Source organism: Glandiceps talaboti, chromosome 8 (genome assembly GCF_964340395.1).
Source record: "Glandiceps talaboti chromosome 8, keGlaTala1.1, whole genome shotgun sequence".
NCBI lineage: Eukaryota > Metazoa > Hemichordata > Enteropneusta > Spengelidae > Glandiceps > Glandiceps talaboti.
This window is the reverse complement of record NC_135556.1, coordinates 18,918,376-18,945,487: the sequence shown is the minus strand read 5'-3', so window position 1 is coordinate 18,945,487 and position 27,112 is coordinate 18,918,376. Positions and strand designations below refer to the sequence as shown.

General features: G+C 34.3%; 1 protein-coding gene across 1 annotated transcript; it reads left to right on the top strand.

Annotated features, from left to right (window-relative positions):
* The first annotated feature begins 369 nt into the window (after nt 1-369).
* LOC144438592 (putative protein phosphatase 2C T23F11.1) lies at nt 370-25,873 on the top strand. Its single transcript, XM_078127686.1, has 9 exons — nt 370-477; nt 12,665-12,769; nt 14,289-14,372; nt 14,783-14,914; nt 16,142-16,215; nt 18,105-18,246; nt 19,540-19,623; nt 19,948-20,093; nt 21,222-25,873. The coding sequence occupies exons 2-9, from the start codon at nt 12,667-12,669 to the stop codon at nt 21,435-21,437; spliced, it is 981 nt and encodes a 326-aa protein (XP_077983812.1). The 5' UTR covers nt 370-477; nt 12,665-12,666; the 3' UTR covers nt 21,438-25,873.
* The last annotated feature ends 1,239 nt before the right edge of the window (nt 25,874-27,112 follow it).

The window sequence follows — 27,112 nt, the reverse complement described above, 5'->3', positions numbered from 1 at the left end:
CTCTACCCAGTGTACACTTCCGGGTCATCTGGAAAAATAATATTTAAGCCAATCAAAACTGGTGTTATATCTGCAGTTTGATGAATGGGTATTTGGTATTGATGCAATGGCTGCCGAATAGAAACCCCTCTAAGGTATAATGAACTCACGTCCCAGCGAATAGATATTTCAGAAAGATGTAAACAAACCGCATTAAATGAGTTCAGAAATCGATGTAATGAATTGCTGATTTTGTGACATATTATTAATTCATTTACGATTAAAATGCAAACAATTTTATTTTTTAATCATTTTCTTTTCTTATAAAGAGATATTATGCCAAGCTATTTTCTTGAATTTTGCGGAACGATATGGGGTATTCCCCGAACCGGAGGTGAGACGGTCACGTGTTGGAAGAGGGCTCTCCGAGGGAATCCAGGTGATTTTGTATATTTAGCAGGACACTATTTTCCAAGTTATCCCCATTGATATTCACAGGTAAATAACAAATAATTTTCTCTGTACTTTTTGCGAGGTTTGCATCCACAGAGTTGCGCGTTCAGCTTTATTTAAGCTATTATCGAAGAAGTTGCGTCAGGCCAATTTTGTTGGCTGTGCATTTTGGAGAAGCAAAACACCGATTTCGCAGCCAGCCAACAGACATGTACACCATATTCGAAACGAAAGTAAAAATATTGCGTGCTTCCTGCGTAAGTGAGTTATTTTAGTGCCACACGTCACGTGTTGACAATTGACGTACTTTGAAAGAAAAGTGGAACTCAGTCGTTTCTAGAGTACCCCTAATACAGTCACAGCACAGTGACGTGAAGGCCAGTACAGTTATAATTATACGACGCTGTACGCACTGCTATTGATAGCCGTCAAAATAATCATGATGTCTGAGAGAACTCTGTGACAGCGGACGTGACCCACTGAACTATCCCCTACCTAACATTATATACAGTTTAGGGGTTTTACCTTTATGAAACTACATAACGTGTATCATTGAAATATAATTTGTAAAATATGACAAATGTTATTTGAACTTTTCACTTTTGGTCATGCATTGAAATGTTCATATGAAAACTTTGTTACTCATGGAGTCTTTCACACATCCAAGACTTCAGAGGTGTGCATTTTACCTGAAACAGATGACTGGTTACCAACACCATAATGCAACAGTTTTAAATAAAGATTTTTTTGGACAGTGACAAGTCAAAAAAATATGATTTGGGAGAGAATAATTTTCTGCTGTTACAATGGACTTTTAAATCAAATGAATCTGCTGATGCAGTCAACATGATGAAGTTAACATCCAAGTCGGATCATACATCATTTGGAAAAGTTGCACACCAAAGCAGTGATATTATATCACTATCTCTGTCATTCAGACAGACATGTAACAATCTTGTCTCACAGACTACTTAATTTATTCTTTTGTGATATGATGTTACAAGTTATTACAATTTGAATACATGTGGATTTATCTGGGTCATAATGGTCATAATGTTGGAGACATCACTGCTTATCAGACATTGACTTGACAGTTGAGGTTATTGGATGTAATCAAGAATAGCAAATAGTAAGTTCTTCTGAAGATTGTTTTACACTGGCTCTTTGTATTTCACACGAAGCAAACTATGGTTTGGTATTAAACCATGTAAAGTAGTTGGAATTCTAGTAAAATAGATTCCTGTACCTCTCCATCTTATTTTCATCGCGAACCCTGGTAAATTATATAGATGATCTGGGTTAATTCCACAAATTGCACCAAAGCAGTTAGTAATATGATATGATTAACTGTTCTCGTAAAAGCAAGTATATTTATGTTTAGTTAAATTAAAATGTTATACACCAAGAGTATGCTTGTACAGTCATACATTCTGATACTTGTAAAGAAATTATCAAACATATGGACACTGCACTATGAAGAATTGCAGTACAAATAGATTCAATGACAGACATGCATATTTGCTTTGCAACTTTAATCCTGTGTGAATTTGTACAAGTAATGTGTCCATGAACACACTTCATTGAAATGATACTGCTATACAGGTCACCAAACAAAACATCAGCATTACAACAGTGTTGCAAATTGTATTTGTCATCTCACCAAAGTTTATGGGTTTTATGATATTCATAGAGTTTTAGAGGGTTGTATGATCAACGGTTTGTTGTGATGGCTTTTTCTATATGATGTGTTGCAGTCATTCAAAAACAAAAAATGGAATCATTTACATTTGTATCTACAAATGTACTTGAACAGTTGCTGTGATTCCCATACTGTATTTTTATGATATAATGCAGAGGACATCACCTAAGTCTAAAAAATTCAGTTATAAACCCACAATGAAACAATAACTACAAGCAAGGTTGAGAGATATTCATTATTGTGCCCAAGCCAAGGTTTCTGAACATGCCTGCTCAAGGTAAATATATATATTGTGATCAAAACAAACATAAATGAGTCATCTCTACCATTTTAATATGGCATCGTTCCAATCAAATATATATCCAGACATGTTACAAATGTATGTAGTATTTTAAGTAAGTTCAAATATATATGCACTTGCATCAAAAGCCATAAACTATTTCCATACATGCAAAAACCGATGATGCTTTCTAACAAAGAAAAGTATAATGCTTTGAACTATTAAAGTTGAAAAATAGCATTATACCAGCTGATTTTACACAATACTGTTGCAATATTTGTTTGTGTATAAGAGCCAAAAAACACCAACTGTCTGCCCAAATTATCCTGTAAAAATGTATGTGGTCTATTTCCTATTTATACGTCTTACATTGGGCCTTTTGCCATTACTTATTAGATTATACTGGTCACTTTTGCCCAAAGCAGATACATGTATTTCCACCTGTTACAGCAAAGCTGTTGTATAGGTGATAAACTTCCCATATATGCACGGATAGTAGTACCTCAAGCCATATTCTCACAGAAAGGACATACACAACAAATATGATAGACACCTTCAAGGCAGGCATTAATATATGAACCAAGGAAATGAACATGTCACAGAAATATTAATTTAGGGACTATTCACATTTACTTTGGCAACCAAACTAGTTTGATTGAATTTGTAACAAATATTCAGATACTCCTTACACAGGAAGGGAACAGATTTTGTAGGCATACATACTGGGTAGGATGAGATTTTTGTCAGTTACTTTTGCATATAGAAAAAAAATGTAGCTTCATAAAGTGCCCATTCATAAAAATTCCTTGAATAAAATGTACATGAGCCCCATTGCTTATAATGTAATGTGTATCTATCATATATTGTAATTATTCTATTTTTAGATGAACTGGTTCAGTTGTCACATCATTGTAGGCATGTGTGGTGAAATGTGTCTCTGTTTCTCTGTTGCTCTGTCTCTATGTGTGTGTCTGTAAACAACTTAGTTATAAACCACCAGACCAATTGCCTTGGCATTTGGTGGGGACATTACTAAGAGTTAGTGTGTGCTCTAAGCCAATTTGATGTGCCACTGACACACAATTTATAGTAATGCAACAAAATTTGGTGTCCCCCTAGCTCTTAGAATCGTACTATGTGGTGACTCACAAGAAATGCCAGTTTTTATCATTTTGACTTACAAGTTACAATAACAAAATGTGGATATCATTAGAGGGCACACTGCTGATGGTGAGTTTGTGAATTATTCAAATCATGTGCTTAGCAACAAGACCATACCCCTTAGCAACAGCCAAATGATCACATATATTGCAAAGATAACGGATTAATAGACAAATGAATAAACATTCAAAAAAAGTATGTAAATATGCCTAGCAACATGACCACACCCATAGCAACAGCCAAATGATCACTTGTATTGCAAAGATAACATCAGGGATTCATAGACAAGTGAACAAACATTCAAAAAATGTATGTAAGTATGTCTAGCAACATGACCCTGCCCATAGCAACAGCCAAATGATGGCATTATCATATATTGCAAAGATAACAACAGGGTTGGATAGGCAACTGTATAATCATTCAGCAAATGAATAACTATATCTACATGTAGCATGGCTCAGCATGTAGGTGAACATTTTTAAAAACTGTACAGTTGTGCTACAACCCATTGGCGCCATTTTTGATTGACCTCATGGAGAATAATTTATTTGTATACATACAGTAAACTAATATATGAAGCTTGAATTATTGATTCATTCCATCAGTTGGTTGTTGATGCTGACAGAACCATATGGCCATTAAGATCTTCAAATTGCCTGTACAGATTTATAGAATGAAGTGTACATGTATTTGTGACAAGTATTTTTGAAATTGCTCAAACAAGCAAAAGAGTATAATGTTTGAAGCAGATGTTACAAATGTATTTGCATACGTATCATTGGCACTTTTCACATTTCAGTAATTGATGCTAAGAAGATATCATCTTCCATTTTGTTTAGCCCCATCTCTGGTATGAATAAGGTGCAAGCTTGATAACATTTGTTAAGTGAATGAAACTCGTGTCACTGACTTCAAAATTAATCTCGACCTGCTATGATTCATTCAAAACAAGACTGGATATTTGTGAAGGAAATATACCGAGACATGTTAACACCGAGTTATGTTTCCTACTATTATCATATACCCATAATTGCTTCCAAAATTATTAAGGACGTTGCTGTTTGTTGGTAAAAACCCACAAAAGACACAACATTGTCGGCAAGCTCAAGCATGGCGGACTGAGTTCCAAGCATGGCGGGCCAAGTTCCAAGCATGGCAGTACCACCATGCTTTCTCTATGCTAGGAAGAACCCTGACCTCCTAAAGTTGATCCCTTTTGCATACAACCTCAATCTGCAAAACCCATATCCAGGCCCGTAAAGATTAATACCACACCTCCCTGTATGGTGGTGACTTGACGTTGTTCATTGTACACTTCATTGCCATCTCTTTCCATATAAATGTATGTATATGTCTTTCATGCTCAAACCAGGTTATATATGTACGAGTTAAAATTTTGGATAACTGTAGGCAGGGTTATGAATGTTATGGTACTTTAGGCAAGGTAATATGTGGATTTACAGGAATCTTGAGTAGTAATGAGTTATTAAGGAGTTGTCGAAACCCTAAGGTCACACTCACAGTTTGATATGATAAAGCCCAGGTATGAACAGTCAAACTGGTTAGGTAGTACATGTACATTTGTACGATTAGTTGGATTGTGAAAGTAGCAAATACTGCATAATATTGAAAGTTGTGAAGTCAATGATATGGGTTGCAAGATCAAAGGTTAATGAACTTCCACAGCAATGTTTACCCATCTAGGAAAGCAGTTTCATACAATATGGATTATGATGGACTACAACAAGGAATGGTAATGTTGAACATGAAAGGAAAAAGAAATTTTGAAAGGTTGTTAGTTATTATTCCCAAGCAGGTAGACAGGAAGTAGTTTTAAATTTAACAACTGCATGAATTATGTGGTAAATCTTCTGTGCTTGTCACTAACTAAGCATAATAAAATATCATATTGATTATTCAAATATTCTTGAATTCAGTTTTAGTTATTTGTCATGCAAAGTTGTAAATGTTGGCAACGGTGCTACCGTAGCTGTTTTCAATGTGTTTTCTAGACTTTCAAAATTGGTTCTGTTATTAAGTGCAACTGAACTAGGAGTTTCAGGAGTGCTATAGTCCAGTAAAGCATCCCACTTTCAGGGTATGAATATGTGTTTGTGGAGGAGGGGTCCCTTCCCAGCAGGAATCCAGTGTTGTTGTATTTTAATATTTGTTGGTTTTACTGTTGCAGTTTTGATACAAGCAGTCGTGTGAGTATTTTTCATTGCCATTTGATTTTATTCGTTCCTTATCAAGCTCAGATTAAACTGGTAAATATTGAATGATGTACATGTAATCCGAGGAGCATTACATCATGGAATCCATTGATGATTGAGCCAACAACATACGTGTATCATTAATTCATAACAGTCAAATTATTATATGAGACCATTGCTGATAATACTTCAGTATTGAATTCCTTGAAAAAAAATGTTTGATATTTTGTGTTTTCAGAAAGATTCTTCCATTAACATTGTTTTGTGTGAATTTTATGTACATTTCAATCATATTATTAGCCCAAGTATCAAGCATCGCCAAAAGGCAGCACAGGAGTTGGGCTATGGGAATGGCCCATTTCTGTTATGTCATCTGTGTGTGTGTGTGTGTGTGTGTGTGTGTGTGTGTGTGTGTGTGTGTGTGTGTGTGTGTGTGTGTGTGTGTGTGTGTGTGTGTGTGTGTGTGTGTGTGTGGGACCATCAATATCTCTGACACCCATTACTCAGTTCAAGGTCATGTAGTAATTTTTGCTATGCTTTTGAAGTTTTGCACATACTAACATAGACACAATTCAACTTTAAGTGTATACATCCATACTTTTAGAAATGAGCTTTTTTTTTAAAACTAACTTTGACGCTGACTATCAATGGCAGAATTCAATTCAGCTTGCAATGCTCATTCAGCTCCAATATGTTCAATTTTATTTGAAAAATCAATATACATATATTGATTAAAATCATCAATATATTTTTGAAAGGCAGTATGATTCCACAGACTTTTCGTTTATTTATTGTGTGGCCAATGTGAAGACCTGGAAACTTATACGATATTTGATATGATAGCATTTATAAAAACAATACAAATGAGTATCATTGGAGGATAAATGAAGTATTTTATACACATATAAAATATCCTCCAAAGCAAATCCATTCTCATTCTGTACATGATTACCTTTGTCAGTCAGTGAAAATGTCAATTACCAAACAGTGTGAATGATTCACTCAGCTTCCTGGATTGTTGTGAACGTACAGCGGATACAGTCTATTTTTAGTAAATATACGGCACAACTAGGGTGTAATTAAATGAGCAGATGCAATGCCAAACACTTCGAGTTGGTCGCCTGCACAACAGATATAACAGACTGTGTCGCTTGCCATTACTCACACAGTATACTGTGTTGCTGGTGTGAAAGTCATTTGGTTTACTCTTCTTGATAGAGAATTTGTTGTGACAGCAGTCATGATGACCAGAAGTATTATACGCCTTGGTAAGTACTTCGAATCTTAGATGTGTTTTCTGTAAACACTGCATGTTGTGGAGTCGTAACAGGAAACTAAGGACGATAACAAGGTATTGAACATTGTTAGTTTTCATGAAAATGTATAGTATCTGTTTACAGACATTGAGATTTGAGAACTAAAAGGTCAGTATTGGCTGTAGACACCTTTATTGAGAGTAACTGATGAGTACAATGTTAGTTCTGAATTTGAATGCTTAGGAAACTTAATGATAGCAAAACGTAATATTTTCACACTCGTATCTGCACATTTGGCATTGTTGCGTAAGGAGGTATTGTTGTCTGAGTTTCTTCAAATCTGTCTGGTCGGGTCAGTAATTTAATTTGATCACCACTGGTCATCTCCTGTTGCCAGGCATTTGTACATGTACACATATACTTTCAGCTTTGTTCTAGTGTTTGACACAAACATTTGTTTAGATTTACTCTAGGACATGTTCTGTTTGAAAATTCATTTGTAGTATCATATACAGAAAACAACTAACAATATTAAACACAGCAACAGAGAAAGTTTTTTTTTTTGCCAAATCTATATACATGCATATATATACCTTGTACTGATGAAGACCGATGCATAGGTGTAAGTTTTGAATTCTTGAAGCAAAATATTGTATATATGTACATGTATGTTCAACTGTACAATGTCAATGTATGTGAATGTTCTTCTAACATGATATTTATATGTATATTTTTAATGTGTGTATTTGTATATTAAACTTTTTGAGAAGGTACAAATACATGTTAAATAATTCATATGTACATGTTAGTTTCATCAAAACTAAAGATGTAGATGAAAGGCTGTGCTGTTACTACACATTATCACATGTTCATTTGAATATAGGTGACCATTCAACAGGTGTCTAAAACGTGTTCTGTTTGTCTTGGTATTGTCAGCCATTGCCCAAAGCATTCATAGCTACATGTACATGGGTACTGTATGATTGTTTTCCCTTTTCTTACCTTTTTTACCAGACTTGTTCTCCTTATACTGCTTTCCTTATATTAAATGTGTTGTGTAAGTTTTAGAGTGTTTTTCATGTGATGTGTGTTCCACACTACAAGTATTTTGTCTGGATGCCAACATTGTTTCTATTAAACTAAACCACTCAGTGGAGGTGTAAATGGTAACGATACTGTATAGGAACTAGACTAACACTATTCAAAATGCTTTAATGCTCATACATGGACCTGTAATAGAACAGTAACCTTTTATTGGTTGTGGTAATGTATACTCAAATGCAACCTCGGTGTAAGGGATGATGACACAATGTCACACAAAATCACAAGTTCAATAAACGAACTTTGTTCATTTAGAGGGCAGGTAGTCTGGTGTCAATGCAATTGCTGAACTTCATTTTCGCACTTCTAACCAAATTTAGAAATCTTTCATGCCTTCAATGATAATAACAGGTTCTGTGTTTACTTCTGAGATGTTGATAAGTGTATTAATATTTGCTGTTAATGTGATGTACATTGTCGTGTTTCTGTTGATATTTTCACATTTTAATGTGTTTACCATATGTATGGAGTCAGTCATAGTGGTGTCAACACTACAAATTTCACAATGGTTTGCACCATATAGAAACATGTCAGTGTCACACTTGTGAATGTTTGTTTAGGGGGGACGGGAGGAAGGGAGGTTTGTCTGTCCTAAACAAATAAAATTTGTTTATTGAGCTTGTGTGACATTGTGCGTTTGGATGTTTTACAAAATCCCAAAGCATAGCAAAATCATTGTGCTGAATAACCAAACTAATTTTTGCAATTTTGGAATTAAAAAAAATTATCATTTATTTATTTATTTATCAAACCATGAGTCAAAGAAATGATTACAAACATCCCTTAGCATATCTGATTAAAATGGGGAGGGGGGGATAGTATGAAACAACAAGGCCCCATGTGGAAGCTGTATAAATTGATAAATGTAATTAGTATTCCCAAGAGAGCTGTTTGACATGTCATGTACTGATAATATCATACTATGTTTTTACTGATCAAGCCAATTGATTTCAGAAATATTATATTTTGTAAAAAAAAAATGTTATGAGTCTGAATTTCCCTTCCATAAATATATAATTGCCTGTTAAAATATGAATAATCTAATAATGACTTTATGAGATGAATGAACAAAAATTTCATTTTGTTAATATGTGCTGCACTTTAATTGTTTTGTTCTGTGAATTACTGAAAAAAGGGCCATGAACGTATGTATTTTTTTAATAGGTCATTACAAGAGATTTTTGTGTCTCGGCTGCTGAGTGATGGCTGTAGAGGATAGTATACATGTGACCAGTATGAGTGAACTTGATATCATTAGATATTCATACTATTGTCCAGGTTACAATAGAGGGCCATCTTTTGTGTTGGGATCCCTGAAATCAATCAATATAATGACAACCAATTTAGTTACTGTGAGCCTACTAGCCAATACAAGCCATCAGGCTGGAGTACCTGTTGTTGACATTCATAGTGACTGGCATGTCTCGATCACACAGCCTTCCAATGTTCAGTTTGCACAGCAATACAGCCAGCCACAGCTACATGTATGTTGATTGTGAGGTCTTTATGTTTGTCTGTACTTGTGATCTATAAATGCCCTGGGATTTATCGCCTGCATTGAGTCATTTGGACCATGACAACAATTTACTGCTTAGGTGGGACGTACATGGACATTGTGTAGTGTGAATACACAGGAATGACATAATTCGATCACAAGCTTCTTTTGAAACAATGGGAATTTTTAACTCCAGACCAGGTGAAATAAGAGTGTTCCAAAGTAAGTTGACTCTGTGTCTCACATTTGAAGGTATACTACTTGTACTCATAAATATATGTAATGTGTCTGAAGACTTCCTGCTCACTACCTACAGAGAACTGTGCATAATATACCGTAGACCTGTTTAATAGAGCACTGGTAACAGCTAGTTGTATTCAAAGCCATTTATTGAATTAAGGTGACAAGATCGAGGTATTATTGGTAGGACATATCAAGTACTATTAGTGAAAAATACAGTATCAAAGTACATAGGTCAATCTGGACATTACAAGATAGCATATGCATCATGCCATACAAAGGGCTAAACTTGTGTATACATGCATAACCTCCATCTTTGATCAGAATGCTATATTAAGGTGTACACTTTGTAACACTTTACATTTTCCCATCAGTGTATGTTCATAGTTATGAACCATAAACAGACCATTGTACAGTATGTACACACTCTCACTATTATGTATGTAGTGATTAAGCCAAAATATTGGTATTGCATATTTGTAGCAAATACTGTAAACCTGGACATTTTCGGTAAAGACTTTTTTTTTCGCTTATTTGGCTGGAAAACAAAAATAAAGTAGTGACTTAGCGTTCCTTTAACATATTAACACAATGTACCTGTCTGGTAATTAGTGAAAATTAATCTTCTAGCATAAGCTGAAAACTGTAAAATGACAAAGATTTCTAGAAGCGAGAATATCTCGGATTACAGTATTCCAATTGCTGCTTTTAGTTAATTGATATTTTCAATGGGTGACGTCAACACTCCATTGCCCATGTCCAATGTAACATTCAATAGGGGATCACAGTCATGCATGGATTAGTGTAGTGTGTACATCAGGCTCCACAACAAGACTAACATTTTCAGAAATATAAAGAGCTCCAGTACCTTGGAAAACATCCATCTTGGCTCACAAAAAGTCAGCTTTTTTTGAGAGCTTTGATATTAATGTAAATATCACGATCATATACATTAAGTAAACATGGCAGCCCTACATGTCTATGTAGTGATAAAAATAATCTTAAGAGTTAAGTGCAATGAATAATTTCTAGGGGATCAGATTGTAACTATGTTACAAACATTTGGTGATATGATTTTAATTTCATAACACATGACTACACAATACAAGCACAAATACTAGCAATTACTAATTGCTGCCTCTGTGCTGATGAGCTCAAGACTGGCCTGCTTTGTAGCTTAACTTGACCAGTTGACAACACATAGCCAAGTTTATACAATCATTTTTAGTTTAATAATTTCTTAATACAAAGCTTTGGTAAGCCAAGCTACAGTACATGTTTAGAGCTTTGAAATGCATAATTTTGACATACCATTATCTTTGTTATGGGTACTATAATGGAAATTACATTATGCTATATATTACCATAAGTGCTATCAGTTGCATTTCACATATTTTGATGACAGTGGAATTATATGTCTCATTGTTCATCTAATCCCACAACATATCAAGTCTGGTCAAAATGACAAAACTATGATGGTACATGTAACTGATACCCATTCTTATGGCTCTGATGTTCTAGTAGATACTAATAACTTTAGAATGAATGTTCAAAGGGGTTTGACCTTCTGGCATTATATTCCATAACATGTCATCACCAAGAGTCAGGAGATGTGTACTGTTGCATGTTAGCAGTGTGTCAAAGTACTGTCTGTGATCATAATTAACCAGTGATTACTTGCAACTTGCATTGGTGCATAGATATGCATATGTGTGCCCTGCAGTGCAATACCTAAAATGCTAGTGCATGCCTTTATGCAAATGAGTACATAAGCTTTCTTTGTACGCAAAATGATTTGAATGCATATTATTTAGTTATATATTTATAAATATGAAAGTTGCTATTTGGAATAAACTGAACCCTCATGGTGCATGAGTGGGGGACTTGGACTACATTTGTATTTGATCTTTTGGTTTCGGTGTTTTCTACTGCACTTTCACTAACTTTGATTTTGAAAGTGTGGCCGAGGAGAATATTGCAAGCACTCGATGTAAAAACAGACTGGCACTCATGAATCATAAGGTCCTTTTCCAGTAATACATATATCAGTAGTTACTAACTTGCATGATGTGCACATATTACATGTATACAATATAAATTTAGAACTGATTGTTTCACTTTAGACAAAGAAAAAAATGGAAAAAGTCTGAAAGACACATCATAATAAGGAAAGTCTCCTATCTTCCAACTAGCCAGGGACCATATCATTTCACAATACTTGCCCAGTTCTGTTATATGAGAACCAAGTGAGTCACCAAGCTGTCTTCAGACATGTGACTGCACTCCATGTATATTTATAGCTCTTATTTATAAGCCATCATAAATTTTACAATTTATGAAAAAATTAAACATCTTAAATATATTTATAATTTCCATAAATTCAAAAGGGTGAGCTCAGACACAAAAATCATAAAACAGTAAATACATTGTATGAAATTTGATACCAGTACCATATTGTCTTAGATTTGTCTTAATTTCATTGAACACAATTCTTTTTTTGCTTGAAGTAGTACCTTTCTGTATGTGCTCATTGTGTTCATCAATTCAGTTCCTGTATGTGATAGTTGTTACTATAAATTAGTAGAAAGACCTTTTTAAAAAAAGACCTTAATTTAGCATTATAAATCATAAATTTCCAGTGTGACACAATAAATGATTGCTATAATTTGATACCTTTAAACATTTTATGCTGTGATATTTTCATTATGTATCCTAGCACAACATGTATCAAATGACTCTTTTTCATTGAATTTAGTCTAAATTACGTATTTTCCTTTGTATTTTCAGTAATGGGGCAGACGTTATCAGAGCCAGTGACGACGAAAGAGACGGCAAAGGAATCCAATCAGTTCTTAAAAGTTGGTTCATCATGTATGCAAGGATGGAGAATAAGTATCCTTATCTGTATTAAAAATATATAATTGTTTGAGTGATTTTTACCCATACAGTAGAGTACGTAGGATTTAAATTGTCGTCGGTGATTTTTACCCATATTGATAATTCAAAATATACAGAATTATTGTCTGTGTAAAACCCTTATCTATGATTTAAAAGATGTAAACTACCACTGCCAGACAGATTATGGAATTTCAATGTTTTGTATGTCTCGCACGTTTTTTGTTATGAATTACACAAACAAAATACAGACACTGTTACATTATATCTCGCTGCGAACACAGATAAATAGTTTTATGTTTGAATCTTCCATTTCTCATTGGACAGTGATATTGATTTGCATTCAGACAGATAAAATGTATCAGTGTTTTGTATTTTGTATTTTGTTGTAAACAAGTCATAGCAAAAAACACTGTAGGAGATGTAAAACACTTTCTTGCCTAATTGAGACTTAATACATTGTACTCCTAGTTTCTTAGTAATTGTCAGTGATTTGTACCCACGTCTATGATTTGCACACGTCTACAGCATGATTCTGGTTTGATTCCAGCCAGTTTTTGAGTTAAAAATGTTGAAATGCTGAATAAGTAATACTAAAAATGATTTCGTAAATATGTCTAAATTGTCACCTGTGAGGCATCAAACAGTTCAGATCAAACCTCAACTGCTCAGAGTGACTTCTTCAGGACCACCATTCTATGATTTCAAATTGTTAATACTGTTCTTTCACTACTCATGAATGTACACATTACTTTACATACATCTGTGGGCATTGAGTCTGACATGCAGAGCTATTTCAATTTAAATGTAATTTCATCATCAAAATGTTGATAATTTGCATGTGTAGTGCTATATAGATGTATTACACATCCGTCAATCATGAGCTCAAGCTTAGAACGTGTTAAATTCCAGAATGTGCAAACAATGAACAAATGCGGTTTTATTCAAACATTTTCAGACTAAATTTGATATATCTTGTAAAACTCTGATAGACATAGTTAGTTATATACTTAAAATAACATATTCATCTGATGTGTTAGCCGTGTTCTAATCTGCTGAAATTGTTAAAACATCAGTGTGTTGCAGGTATCATTAAAACGAATCCTGTTCTGACACATAGATACTGATGAGTTGTTAGTGCCAGGCTGGTATTTGCACTCGGCTAGCTGGCTATCCCAGTGCTGCTAACCCAGTGGAAAAATGATTCTTGAACTGTATCCCTGTATAGGTAGCCTTAATTTGTTGAAGAAGGCATACTATAGTTTCTATTAAGATACTCTGTATCATGCCATGCCTATCTGCTAGTACTCACAAATGGGTCGACCAATGTATGAGGGCACCCCGTCATGGCATATCTTACAGACTCAAGACAACACTGTGTTTAACCCATTACTTTCCACATGGTGAACAGTTGTGAGAGAATTACCCATATATAAGGTTGCAGTAAACATGTTGGGATGAGTTGCATATGTACAATTGTAATTTGTATAGTGAATATCCTTATCTGGAATATCAGACATGGAAGATTCACACACACACATTTTATCACTTAAAGATGATAAAGGGACATCATTCTTTGCAGTTTATGATGGTCATGGAGGTAAGATTGCAATGTTTTACTACAGTGGCAAGCAAGGTTTCAGCCTACAGCCCAATTTCAAAACTTCTACTCATGTATAATCCTAAAACCGATCCATTGTTGGGGATTTCCAGTCACAATCATTGAGTCAATTCTCTTTACTTGATGTTATCAACCCTATGATTAGGAAATTTTCAAATGAAAAGTCAACCAAGGGTTTTGGATTTTTGTGTGTAAAATAGTTACCCACTTGGGCGGCACCTACCCATATGCCTTTCTGGGAACACACACACACACACACACACACACACACACACACACACACACACACACACACACACACACACACACACCCCACCCCCCCCACCCCACACATACACACACACACTAATAATGTGGATCAAAGATTATTTCTTTTTTTTTATTCAAAGGTGCAAAGGTAGCTCAGTATGCAGGTGAAAATTTACATAATAGGATTCTTCAGCAACCCAGCTATAAACGAGGTGAAATAGAAACAGCAATTAGAGGGGGATTCATATCAATAGATGAAGACATGCTGGAAGGTAAGGCCAACCAATGCTGGGGTCAAAGGTCACAAACTCTGTGTAATAGAAATCTTCAACAATCATTCTGCATATTATGAAAAAGGAGATGCAATTAAGAATTGATTAATACAGATGAAGACATACTGCACAGGAATGCAGGTCATAGTATGTGTCAAAAAGTTATGGGTTCATTGTAATACAAATCTTCCATAATTATTAATCTCTAAGTAATGAAATAAATTTAGCAATTAAGTATCAATTCAATCAATTACGATAGATGAAAACAGACTGGAAAGGGTGTGATGTCACAGTTGGTCATAGGTCAAAGGTTATAGATTATTTGTATCTATAGTACTTGCAGCAAAATCTAGTAGACAGTCGATAGTAACATGTGTAAGGCAAGACAGGTCACAGTATAGGTCAAAGGTTATAGGTTATAAGCTACTTGTATCGAAATTACTCTAGCAGGAAAATCAAGTAGAAATAGAGATAGACAGTTAATGATAACTGATGACCTGGAAGACAAGACAGATGTCAGTGTTGGTCAAAGGTTATTGGTTACGTGTATCCATAGCAGCAAAGTCAAGTAGAAATAGAGAATGCAGTTGATAATACTGGAAGGCAAGACAGGTCACAAGTCACATGATAGCACATAGACTAGATTGATACATCAGCCTATGGACTGGTCTTTGGAAATTGACCAGACGTTACATTGTAATCGTAATGAAGGAGTTTGTAGTTTTAGGGTGAATGTTGTAAAAAAGTGTATGATGTGACTGTGTTGGTAACATTGCAGTCATTTTGACCATACTACAAGTCAGTTTTCTTATTGTATTATCTTAAGAAATGCTTACAGAGAAATAGCTCGTGCTAATATTTACCTATCAGTAAATTTTGTTATAAAATATTAATATTTATTTCTTAAAAAAACTAAAATCAGAACGCAAAAATATGAGGGGAAAAAATGAACAGTACAATTTAAGAATGCTAAAAATTAATTACTATAAAGGTCATGTTAAAATGCAAGTAGCTGCTTTGCATTATGGGAAAGCTTCTCTTATGTTTCCATGTACATGTACTACATACTTGGGGTGGGGGTGGGGGTGGGGGTGGGGGTGGGGGTGGAGATGTAGTAAGAGTAGCACCTTTGGAGGATGACCTTAGACATTTTAGATATTAGTTATCTGTGAATATGAAAAGTAATTAAATGTTTTGATGAATAATAGAATTTTACTTTCCTTTCAGATGACGCCATGAAAGATGAGCTTGCCGGAACAACAGCCATAGTAACATTTCTTAAAGATAACAAAATATATTGTGTAAGTTGTCAAGAGAGAGTGGTGGTTGTGTAAGAGCTGACATTTCTAGTTACTATAAGTAAGATGAAAGTAGAGACCCACGTAGATTATTTCCTCACGTACTATTAGTCCTATGACACATTGAAGCAATTTGATAAATATCAGCTTTCTGCTTGTATGCGCCATTTGTAATAAAGCAGAGCTAAGTACCTACAGCTTTAAGATGTCATTTTCACCTGTTTTCTTCCCATCCAGAAACACAAATTCTGTTACTGTGTTACTGTGACATACATGTATAAAGTTCAGTAAGACTCCAACAATAAGGACTGGCACAAAGTTGTAGTATTCAATATTTGATGTACAGGTCAGGGCTTATATTATGATGTATTTGCTGTTTGTGGAACACGACTATAACCCCAGTAGTTCACCTCCGCGATATGAGAAAATCGATGAAAGGATTAGATTCTGGTTCAAAATATACAAAACGACTTGTTTGTCCATGAACAATTTTGGGTTATAAACCTACAGCGCAACTCTTTCCATGACTTCCTGTCTTTTAAGGGAATATCTCAGTTGCTGCAAGCCATGTTGTAGGTTGAAGCAGGACTACATAAAGCATAGATCTGTTGGGCTAATGCAATATATGTCAGACTTGTAACAGTATACTGAGAAGACTCATAGCGTGAATTCAATCATGTAGTTAGATGGATAGGGCTAATTCAAATGAAACATGTCCGCCTACAGATGTCTAAATATAGACGCATTTATATGTGTAATCCTTATGTAAAATTTACATGTCCTGGTTGATCTACTGCCAAGCAAACATGTTGCCACGACTCTACCTGTGGTCACATTGACCACTAACAACAATTTCCAACTGTGTATGACGCCATGTAGTCTCAAATTGCCTTGCTGATAATTTTCACATTGTATACCTGAAAATGTAAAGCGATATTGACCATTAATTTTACAGTATCATCTTTGTGTCTGAACAAGACACCATGATAAAGCATATTAAATGAAAATTGTGTGTTTCTAATAACTGGATCAACCCTATTTTAAGCCACCATGCCAACCCTAAACATTTTATTACATTCAAACGGAATTTACTTCAGTTTCTCTGTAAATTTTCTTGCCAAAGCATGGGTCTTTTTTTTTTTTTTAATTATCGCATTTCAGAGAAACCAGATATTTCCAGACTGAAAGTTAGATTTATACAGTATATTCTGTATATGTTCATCTGATTCACATGTCGTTAACTTCATTTACTTCAAAATTTATACCCTATCAAACTATCGCATGAAAATTGTGGCCAACTAGTATCTTGTCTTAGGGTTGAAGCAACATCTCTAGAGAGAGAAAAAATAAGAAAAAATTTCAACCTATCTACCCTATTTTCTAAAGCCATGTTATCAGAAACAAATAAGTTTTTGTTTATTTTTGCTTAAAGTGGCCATATGGATGAGGATTGGGTATTTAGTTGGATTTTTAATTTATAAAACAATTTTATCATGGCATCCTTTAAAAATCAATGTGAAACAATATTGTCTAAGTCTGTGTTTGTCGTACATTGATAAAAGCCAAAAAATGTGTAAAAATGTTTGTTATTGTACATACAATAATAAACATTTTACATTTTTATTATGCTTTTGTAATTCTTTGAATTACAAACAAGGACTTGGCATATGTTGTGTCACGTTGATTTTTCAAGTAAGAATGATGATAAAATTGTTTTGTAAATTAAAAAATTCGGAATATATACCAAATCCTCATCCATATGGCCACTTTAATTAAAGTGATATTTCATTGTGATGAAAATTTGTCAAGGAGGAGACAATTAATTTTCAAAGAACTAAAAGTGGATGACAACATGATAAAATAAAATTACGTACATTGCGTTTTAAATACAGGGTAATGTAGGTGACTCTAGAGCGATAGCAAGTGTGAGAGGTCAGGTTCAACAACTATCATATGACCATAAACCAAGTAATGAAGATGAAACAAAAAGGATTATTGCAGCAGGTGGCTGGGTGGAGTTCAATAGAGTCAATGGTATGTATGATTAAATTGAATAGACACAGATTATCTTGGAATGTGATGTGATTTGATTTGATTGACTGTTCAATTTGCCAAAGGTTAAAAGGATTGTGTTTAAATGCATGTATTAATGTAACTCCCTTTGTTTTACGACATGGCTTAAGTCAGAATTACAGTAATACAATCAATTGTACCATGATTTCATTTTGTATTTCTCAATGGTGAAAAGGACTACATTTATTAAAAATACTAGCGCTGTTCTTTCTTTTATGAGAGATCGTTCTGTCGAGGGAAGAGATTCAAAGTTACAGATAGCCTTTAGACTATTTATGAGATGACAGTGAGACAAAAGTAGTAATATACAGATTGTCTGATAAAATTCGTACTGTAACTTGATTTTCAATTTGCTGATGGTGAAAAGGAGTGCATTTATTTAAAATGCTAGACTAGAACTACCCTTTGTTTTATGAGATGACTGGAAATTTTGTAGATATATGAAAGTTTAAAGGTCAAAACCATGCTACTTGTAGCACATAGATGTTATGATGTAAAGCCTGTTAGAAAATTCACTCTGCTTGGTTAGCAAACAAGGGGGAAAGTATATTATGTTACAAGTATTGCTAATGACTATTACCACGTAGTTGTATATGCTTGTCAAATCAGCAGGTATCTTATTATGGCTTCGTATCACCCCATATAATGTATGTACATGATGTCAGTCAGTGTTAGATATATTTTATTTATTTATTTATTAATTAAGCTGTGTACACAAGAAGTGACATTGGCAAGAAAATATACCAAATGAAACACTGATGTTTACAATGTCTTGAAAATATTAAATATTAATTATATATATTTCTGTGTGTGGGATGTAGCCACACTGTGTTTTATAGCACCCAAGAATAAAATTTGTCTAATCACTTCAATCCCAAGAAAGACATCAGAATCATAGGATATTCATTGTATTGATGCAAGTATGATATCACATTTTCATACCAACAGCACAGTTATGGAATTTTCTTCACAAGCAGCTGTATTGTTAATCCAGAGATACATCAGGTTGATTTCGAAATTTAATTGAGGGTTATTTTATCACAAGCAGGAAATATTACCTTGTACAAATAATTTCTCTAGACTTGTCAATAACCATGTGTTGTGATTACTCTCAAGAGAAAACAATCAGTCAACTCTAAATAAAATATTTGGACAAGGGTAATGTTGCCTACATGTGATAACATAACCTTCATATATTACAGCTGCTGTATTGTTATTATGTGGCAAAGTAATTGTCTTCTTTACATGTTACAGGAAACCTAGCACTTTCAAGAGCATTAGGTGATTTTGTATTCAAGAAAAATGACAAAAAGAGTCCAGAGGAGCAAATAGTCACAGGTAAGTAAGATTCCATATTAACAATAGTAATCATCCTACTGACAATGTAGTATAGATAGCAGCAGTTTTATTTTTTGTCTGTATTTTGTTGAGCCAGACGATAAATGTAGCAACGTTGGTAAGATTTTCGTTGAGCCAAGTGATGTTTTGTTTCTTGATTTTAACTTTAATTGTATACTTTGGCAGTAATTGATAATTTTACACGTATAATATTACATTTTAACATTCTCACTGTAAACATTGAAGTATTGGGATTGTCTGCTTGAACTGTATTGGTTTTCACTGATTGTAATCGTGAGTTTGTCTTCTCTTTTCTATCACCAGCTGTGCCTGATGTTATAGTTAAAGATATCACAGATGATCATGAATTTCTAGTTTTAGCATGTGATGGCATTTGGGATGTTTTATCAAATCAGGAAGTGGCAGACTTCGTAAGGACAAGAATCGCAGGGAAAATGGAACCAGATCAGGTGAATATTATCACAATTCAGAGTTATAGTTAACCGCGCAAAATAGGGCTTTTAGTTAAATATTGTACACATATTACCCACTCCAAGCTGATATCCCAAATATCAAAGAAACAAGTCATTTGTACAATGGGTACACTTTGAAATACGAGTAGTGATTTGAGTTCAACATGTGTACATGCGCGTTGTCACACTTGAATGTTGAATGACTGAATGAATGAATGAAATTTATTTCACCAGATAACAAAAATAAGCTACACTTTCAAAGAAACATATGATACAAATATACAAAATGTTTATCCCAAACATCAAAGGAAGAATTCTTTAATACAGTTGAGTTGGTTCATTGCACATTATCACTTGTCTGAGTCTCAAGTGATAAGGTCATGAGTAAGTGCATCCCACCAACTTAACTGTTATAAAATCAACTCACACAAACCAGCCTCCTTTGTACGTATCTAATGCTACTATTTCTTACAAAGAGACATTCAGCAGTAAAAATAAACTGTTGCCATGGTCTCTGTTCCTTGACAATAGGGATGTAACTATCTGAGAAGGTTGTAACTACCTGAAAGAAAGTTACACAAATTAGAGACTAAAATTTTAAATAATGAAATGATGAATATTAATAACAAATATAAGAACCAAAAATATTCATCAGTGAGGTAGCTCAAATGAATTACAAAACATTATAATTCACAAACAGATCAACTTTTTAGCATTTATCTCTTGGTCTGTACTGGTCAACGATTCTTACCAGAATTACAAATTCAATAAGTACAGCTGACCTCTAATAGGTGGGTAGATACAAAGTAGGTCAAATTCAGTAAGTACAGCTGACCTCTAATAGGTGGCTAGATACAAAGTAGGTCAAATTCAGTAAGTACAGCTGACCTCTAATAGGTGGGTAGATACGAAGTAGGTCAAATTCAGTAAGTACAGCTGACCTCTAATAGGTGGGTAGATACGAAGTAGGTCAAATTCAGTAAGTACAGCTGACCTCTAATAGGTGGGTAGATACAAAGTAGGTCAAATTCAGTAAGTACAGCTGACCTCTAATAGGTGGGTAGATACAAAGTAGATCAAATTCAACCCAAGCTCTACTGAAACTTGTTGTATCTTCCATTTCAGATATGTGAAGAACTGATGACGAGGTGTCTTGCACCAGATTGCCAGATGGGGGGCTTAGGATGTGACAACATGACTGTAGTAATAGTATGTTTTCTTCAGGGTCAATCATATGAAGAACTTGCACAGAAGTGTGCCAGACCACCTATAGCAGTCTCATCACCCATGGATACAACTAATGAAAGTAGTGAACACAATGAGGAGGAAGAAATCAGTTAGAATTCAGTTACTTCACAACCAAGTTTGTACTTTCAATGATAGTCATTTCATATCAAATTAACACTGCACACATCGTGCAGACATGCCTGACTATCCTATACATACACAGAAAGGGGAATGACTGCGACTTTGCTCTGTGCTGTCTTGAGGTGCATGTTTGCTTGTTATGTTTCAATATGCTGTCAATCAAAGCTGTCATGTCACTACCTAGGTATGTAATAGTTGCCCAAATGAAAGAATATACAATACTGTGGAATATAGTGTTTTCACTAAAAAAAAAATATTTCTTGAAGACCTCCTTTGCACGAAAATTAACGAAAAGTTCTCCCAAGACTTTCGGTTTATCTTATCAGGTAAAATAAGGTCCAACGAAAAAAAGTGAATGCTATTGTTGGTGAATAGTTGTGTAAAAAAAATTTTCCCTTTGAAGAAAGAGTTGTCCATCATATTTTCAAGATTACCAGGCAAATTTATAATGCTGCATAGAGATGACTTGGTGAAACTGATGTATCAGTTAAGCTGTGAAATGTTTTTGTTTTGTTTTGTTTTGTTTTGTTTTTTCATAAGATATATAATATTTTAATCAGTCAGCAAAAAATTAAAAGATAGTTTGTCATCTTTTCATTATTAAGTAATTTGGTTTTGTTTGTTTGCACTTTCTTTACTGATTTTGATCTCTCATGATTTTGTAAAACAAAAGAACACCTCACAAAATATGTAATGTAAAGAGGAAAAATGAAAACTTCGTGAAATTGTTTTTAAAAATGAGGTGTAAGAAACTAATAACAGTCATGGTTACAAAATAAACTGACAACTCCTTGATGTATCGTGAGTTCTAAACTATTGTCAGAAAAAAAAATATTTTAATCTGAAAGAGTAAGTTGTATATTAAATGATGTGACATCACAGCTTTGATAATGTTTAAAAAATTTGTATTTACAATGTTTATTGTAGTAGAATTAGATTCAAAAGTTCAGAGCTTAAAGCAAATAGTTAGACCAAATTGAAAATATACAAGTACTGTACTGTCTATATACATTGGTTCTAGATATCGTTTTAAATATTATAATTGCAGTGTCCAGCACCCAGACCCCATGGAAAAAATGCCTTGTCCAGTGTTGTATAGAAAAGATTGTAGCTGGATGTAAAGGGATAGTACAGAGCATACGTAGCAGTCACAGAATATTGTCATTTCTTGGATGGTAAATGTAACTCCACCTGCACATTGCATCATTCATATTTGTTTTTGAAGTCCTTAAATAGTGTAGATAACTTGTTTGAGTACAGTATATTTGTTTCAGAAGACAGCCTCAAAAAATTCAACAATTCGAGCAGCAATGTAATAAATATCATAGGTGATCAGGGTGTTTGCCTTCGATTTTTGTTGCACTCATCTTTTAGAAATGACTTTTCATCTAAAATGTTCACATGGTTGCAAAGGTCATACAGATCTGCCCCCTTACAAATAACAGACACTTTGTACAGTTATTCCATATAGGATAACAGGGTTGATATGAAATACTGTGATGTGACATATTGGTACTAAAAGTGATCTCAGTTATCATTGATGACTTTCTGTGTAGTCAAACATTTCTCATAGTATATCTGTAACGAAAAACTTCGAAAAACCAAAATTACACCTATTGTCTTGGACTGTATAAAAAGTTCACCACGTTTCCTCTTCTGTGCTATCATGGTTTTTAAAATGTGATTTTAATGAAACAGTGTCTCATCAAACCTTCTTTGTACGCAAAATATTAAAGTACAAATGTAATAACATTTCAAAAGTACTACGTATACCAGCAGCAAACCCTCTATTGACAGGCTGCTAACTCACCACAATTGCTTGTGACATGCCTAAATATGGTGTTCATCAATCCTTTACCATGTGATGACTTGCAAGAAAACCCATTTTTAGCATTTTGAGCCATACCAAACATATTTATCTGTTGTGAGAGGGTAATACGTATGAGATCAAGTGTGTACATCAGTATGGAATCAGTTTGTATACAAGTATTCCATATTCATCCAAGTAAGAGCTCCCACTGTTTGATTAAACCCCTCCCCTTGTTCTGAGCCATTGTAATGCGTATCATCTGAAGCCATATCCATAGGGGTGGAGGTAAACATTTCAGTTGTTCACAGAAAGACGTTACTTTTCATCAAGAGACTGAATAATGGTATTGTTCAATTTCCCTTCCTACTTGATTGTAGGAACAGAATATGCCATCCAAGACGTGACAAACATTCAACATTGAAATGTGGTCCATCCCAATAACACTTAACCAACATGATAACTAGAATGATTTGAAAGGAGAGGTCTTTCGTTATGAAAGTTTAAAGCTGTTCGCATAGTCACCACAGCATGACAAAGAAAATGTAACAAAATCACATCACACACTAAATTGTATCAATAGTTATCCTTTCATTTTGGTTATAGGTAAAATGTAAAAACCTGAAATTTTTAAATTTCAGTTGCCATATATGTGTTTTCCATAACAAATGATACTTACTTTTTGTTCTTTCTAAGACACTTGAATTTTCATTTATTTAAGAGGCAAAACATGGACAAGTTGCAGCATATTTCAAGTATTGTTTTACTTGTGTCAGACTTGTTGATATTCAGAAATCTGATGGGTTGAAATCAACATCTCATAAGCACTCGTCAAACTTGTGTGCGTAAAGCTCTGATGTACTCCTGAAATTATTACACTTCTCAACAGTTTCAACTTTTATCCCCAAATAAAACTAATACCCGCTGGAAACAAACAAGTACATAAAACAATTACATTCACACCTCTTTTGTTCCTTTTTAAGAAAAAAAGTACTTTTTACTGAGGCAAAACTGAATTGTTACACAGACAAAAAGTATAGTTTCACTGTGATTAAAAAAAAAAATTGTTTTATTTATACCTGGATTTGAAAATTTGTAAATGAAAAAATCCAAAGAAACATTAAAACCAGTGCTTGCTTCTGAGAATCCCAAAACTTGTAAAAGTCAATGAAACTATCCAATATCACTGAACAGTATTTCCCCTTCCTGTATAAATGAAGTGTTATTGACAGGCTTTACGCCAACCCAGTTCTAATTGTGATATTTTTTTCTTTGAAAGTACAGTCGATATTTTTGGTACGCAACATTTGGGTTATCATGACATGTAGATATCAGTAGTAATTGGAACAATGATATCAATGAAGCAGGCAATTCAGTGAGTTACCATTAGTTGTTTACAGTCAATTGCCCACTTTCTGCTGTCATTCTTGTATTTTTAGATTCATTCATGATAATTGCACAGTATGATAGACATTGCAGTCATCAGCCTACAACATTCAAGATTTTACAGTACTCTCAACAACCAGCACCACCCCAAATATTGCGTATCATCAAAGCACGACTTTTTATATTCGTTTTAACAAAGTTTGTTTTGTTTTCATCAGTGTAATACAGATAGAATTTTTGATTTTCTCAAGTGTAGGCTGAATAGTTTTTAAAAAGTGTATCATAACGTCCCAAGTTATTCTTTCGGCTATGACTTTATATTTCAATATTATATGATTGATCCAATGTATAGAATAAATAATATTATCATAAACTGAATCTTCAATACATTCAAATATTTGTAGAGATATTATATAAACACTCTTGTGACACCAATGAAAAATGTATAAGCGTTACTGATTTGACTCTGAAGTTCAGTCATGTTTTACTGGTAACTGGAACAAACAAGTTTATTGTAATTAGTGTACTAAATCTTATATTTGTACCACAATTGAAGTTTATCCCCACAACTTTGTTTCCAATTCATGGCGACCTTAAAAACACATTTGCAGTAAGGAACTCGTGAGTAGTACTTCGATTTGTGGCAATTGTTTCCATGTGTCTCATATTGTAACGTACTGTTAACATGTGTGACATGTACTAGTTGCTACTTCTACACTATGGTAGACTGTAAAATATGTTGCCGAAGGGGATGAGAAGAGCGGCCCAACAGCTGATCTTCCATTCTACTAGTACTATAGAAGTTTGGTGCACAAAATTCATCCTTCTTTTTTTTACTTTGAGCTCTATATTTGTTATTAGTACTAACCAGTTGCGTTCCATAGATCTTGCCACTGTGGTGCTGCTTTCAAGCAAGAAAGCAGGTTTTAACTTCAATGTTTCATGGGTCACTTTTCCTAGTTTATCCCCTGAAAATGTAAAGTGACTAAAGACAAGCCAGATGTCTTCAATTGAAAGTGCAAACTATCCTGAAGTGGTTTTCCAGGTTATTTTTGACAGATTACAATACAAACTAGAAAACATGAAATTGGAAAAACTGAGTCGGGTCTGGTGTGTACTTAGACTCTCTCACAGTCCTCGGAACTTCGCTTTACTAAAATCTACGCTAAATGAATTATTTTGTATGTACCAATACCATCTACATAACGTACTCCATCGTACTCGAACAACCTTGTACTGTGCAGAGATATATGTTCGTTGACGTGTGACTGCGACGCTCCGTATTTTCGCGGCTTCGCGATAACACGGAGCGTCGCAGTCACACGTCAACAAATGGTTATTCCTATCATGGTCGATGAGGGCGCACAGTACAAGGGTATTCGAGTACGGTTAATTACCTGGCATCGGTACATACAAAATAATTCGTTTAGCTTTAATTTTAGTAAAGCGAAGCTCCGAGGGCTGTAAGAGAGTCTAGTGTGTACTGTGATAACACAGATAATTGTACCACAGTTAACTAGGATCCAAGTATTGAAATTACAAACGTTTGCAGAATCCACCATGCTGAACTATCCTGCTTTGCATTATATAGACACTCACATGTCACAGACCTACATATGCATGCCTGTTCTAAACTTACACCGTATTTATGAAACAAAAGTGAAATTGGCCAATTGAAAATTCTTCCCATCATTAGCAGAATCGTATATGAAGTGTAGATGAATATACAATACTAGATTACAATCTGTATGTTCTACAACCCTATGTGAAACTTGTTGATGTTGTCAGGGCTGTCCTTCCGTGCTAGATTGCAGGACAATTCTCTTGTTTATGCCCATTTGATGTTTTCTTTTCAGTCATTGTAATATTGTGTATGGATGAATATTTAATAGTTGAATGTGATGTCCAGGATTAGGTGTCTGTCTTCGCTATGACAGATAGATGTTCAGCTGAGAGAAAGACAATACATTATTTCATTAACACCACTGATCTGTGAATTAATTTAAGATCAAAGAATTCAAAATATCTCACTTAAAGCCTAGTCAGACCTCTTGACCCATGCATTACATGTATTCTATACGAGACCCAAAAACTAAATATTGGGTTTGTTTGCCCACCTACTGCACAATGTCAGGCTATATAGTATTAATATATGGTAATTATGTCTATGAGTTTTGCTCTTGTATTTCAATTTTATGATTTGTCATACAGTAAGTGTTGTATTATGCACTGTACACACACATTTCTGTAAAACAAATAGTACTGGTTTATCCCATCTGTCAGTAAATTGAAATGGCAAAGACGTTTTATTTTGTGAGTGATCATTTCACAATATCTTTGTAGCCTCTTTGCGTCACTCAACTGTGATCAAAGAACACAAAAATTAACTCAAAAGACACCACCACCACGTCACTGTTAACATGTTTTTAGAAATCTTGCACGAGATCGCAAACAT

Excerpts from the sequence above, each read along its gene's own strand:
- LOC144438592 (XM_078127686.1), top strand. The coding sequence starts at position 12,667 with ATGGGGCAGACGTTATCAGAGCCAGTGACGACGAAAGAGACGGCAAAG. Across the intron at positions 14,373-14,782 it reads AGTTTATGATGGTCATGGAG|GTGCAAAGGTAGCTCAGTAT; the intron begins GTAAGATTGCAA and ends TTTTATTCAAAG. Across the intron at positions 19,624-19,947 it reads AGAGGAGCAAATAGTCACAG|CTGTGCCTGATGTTATAGTT; the intron begins GTAAGTAAGATT and ends TTCTATCACCAG.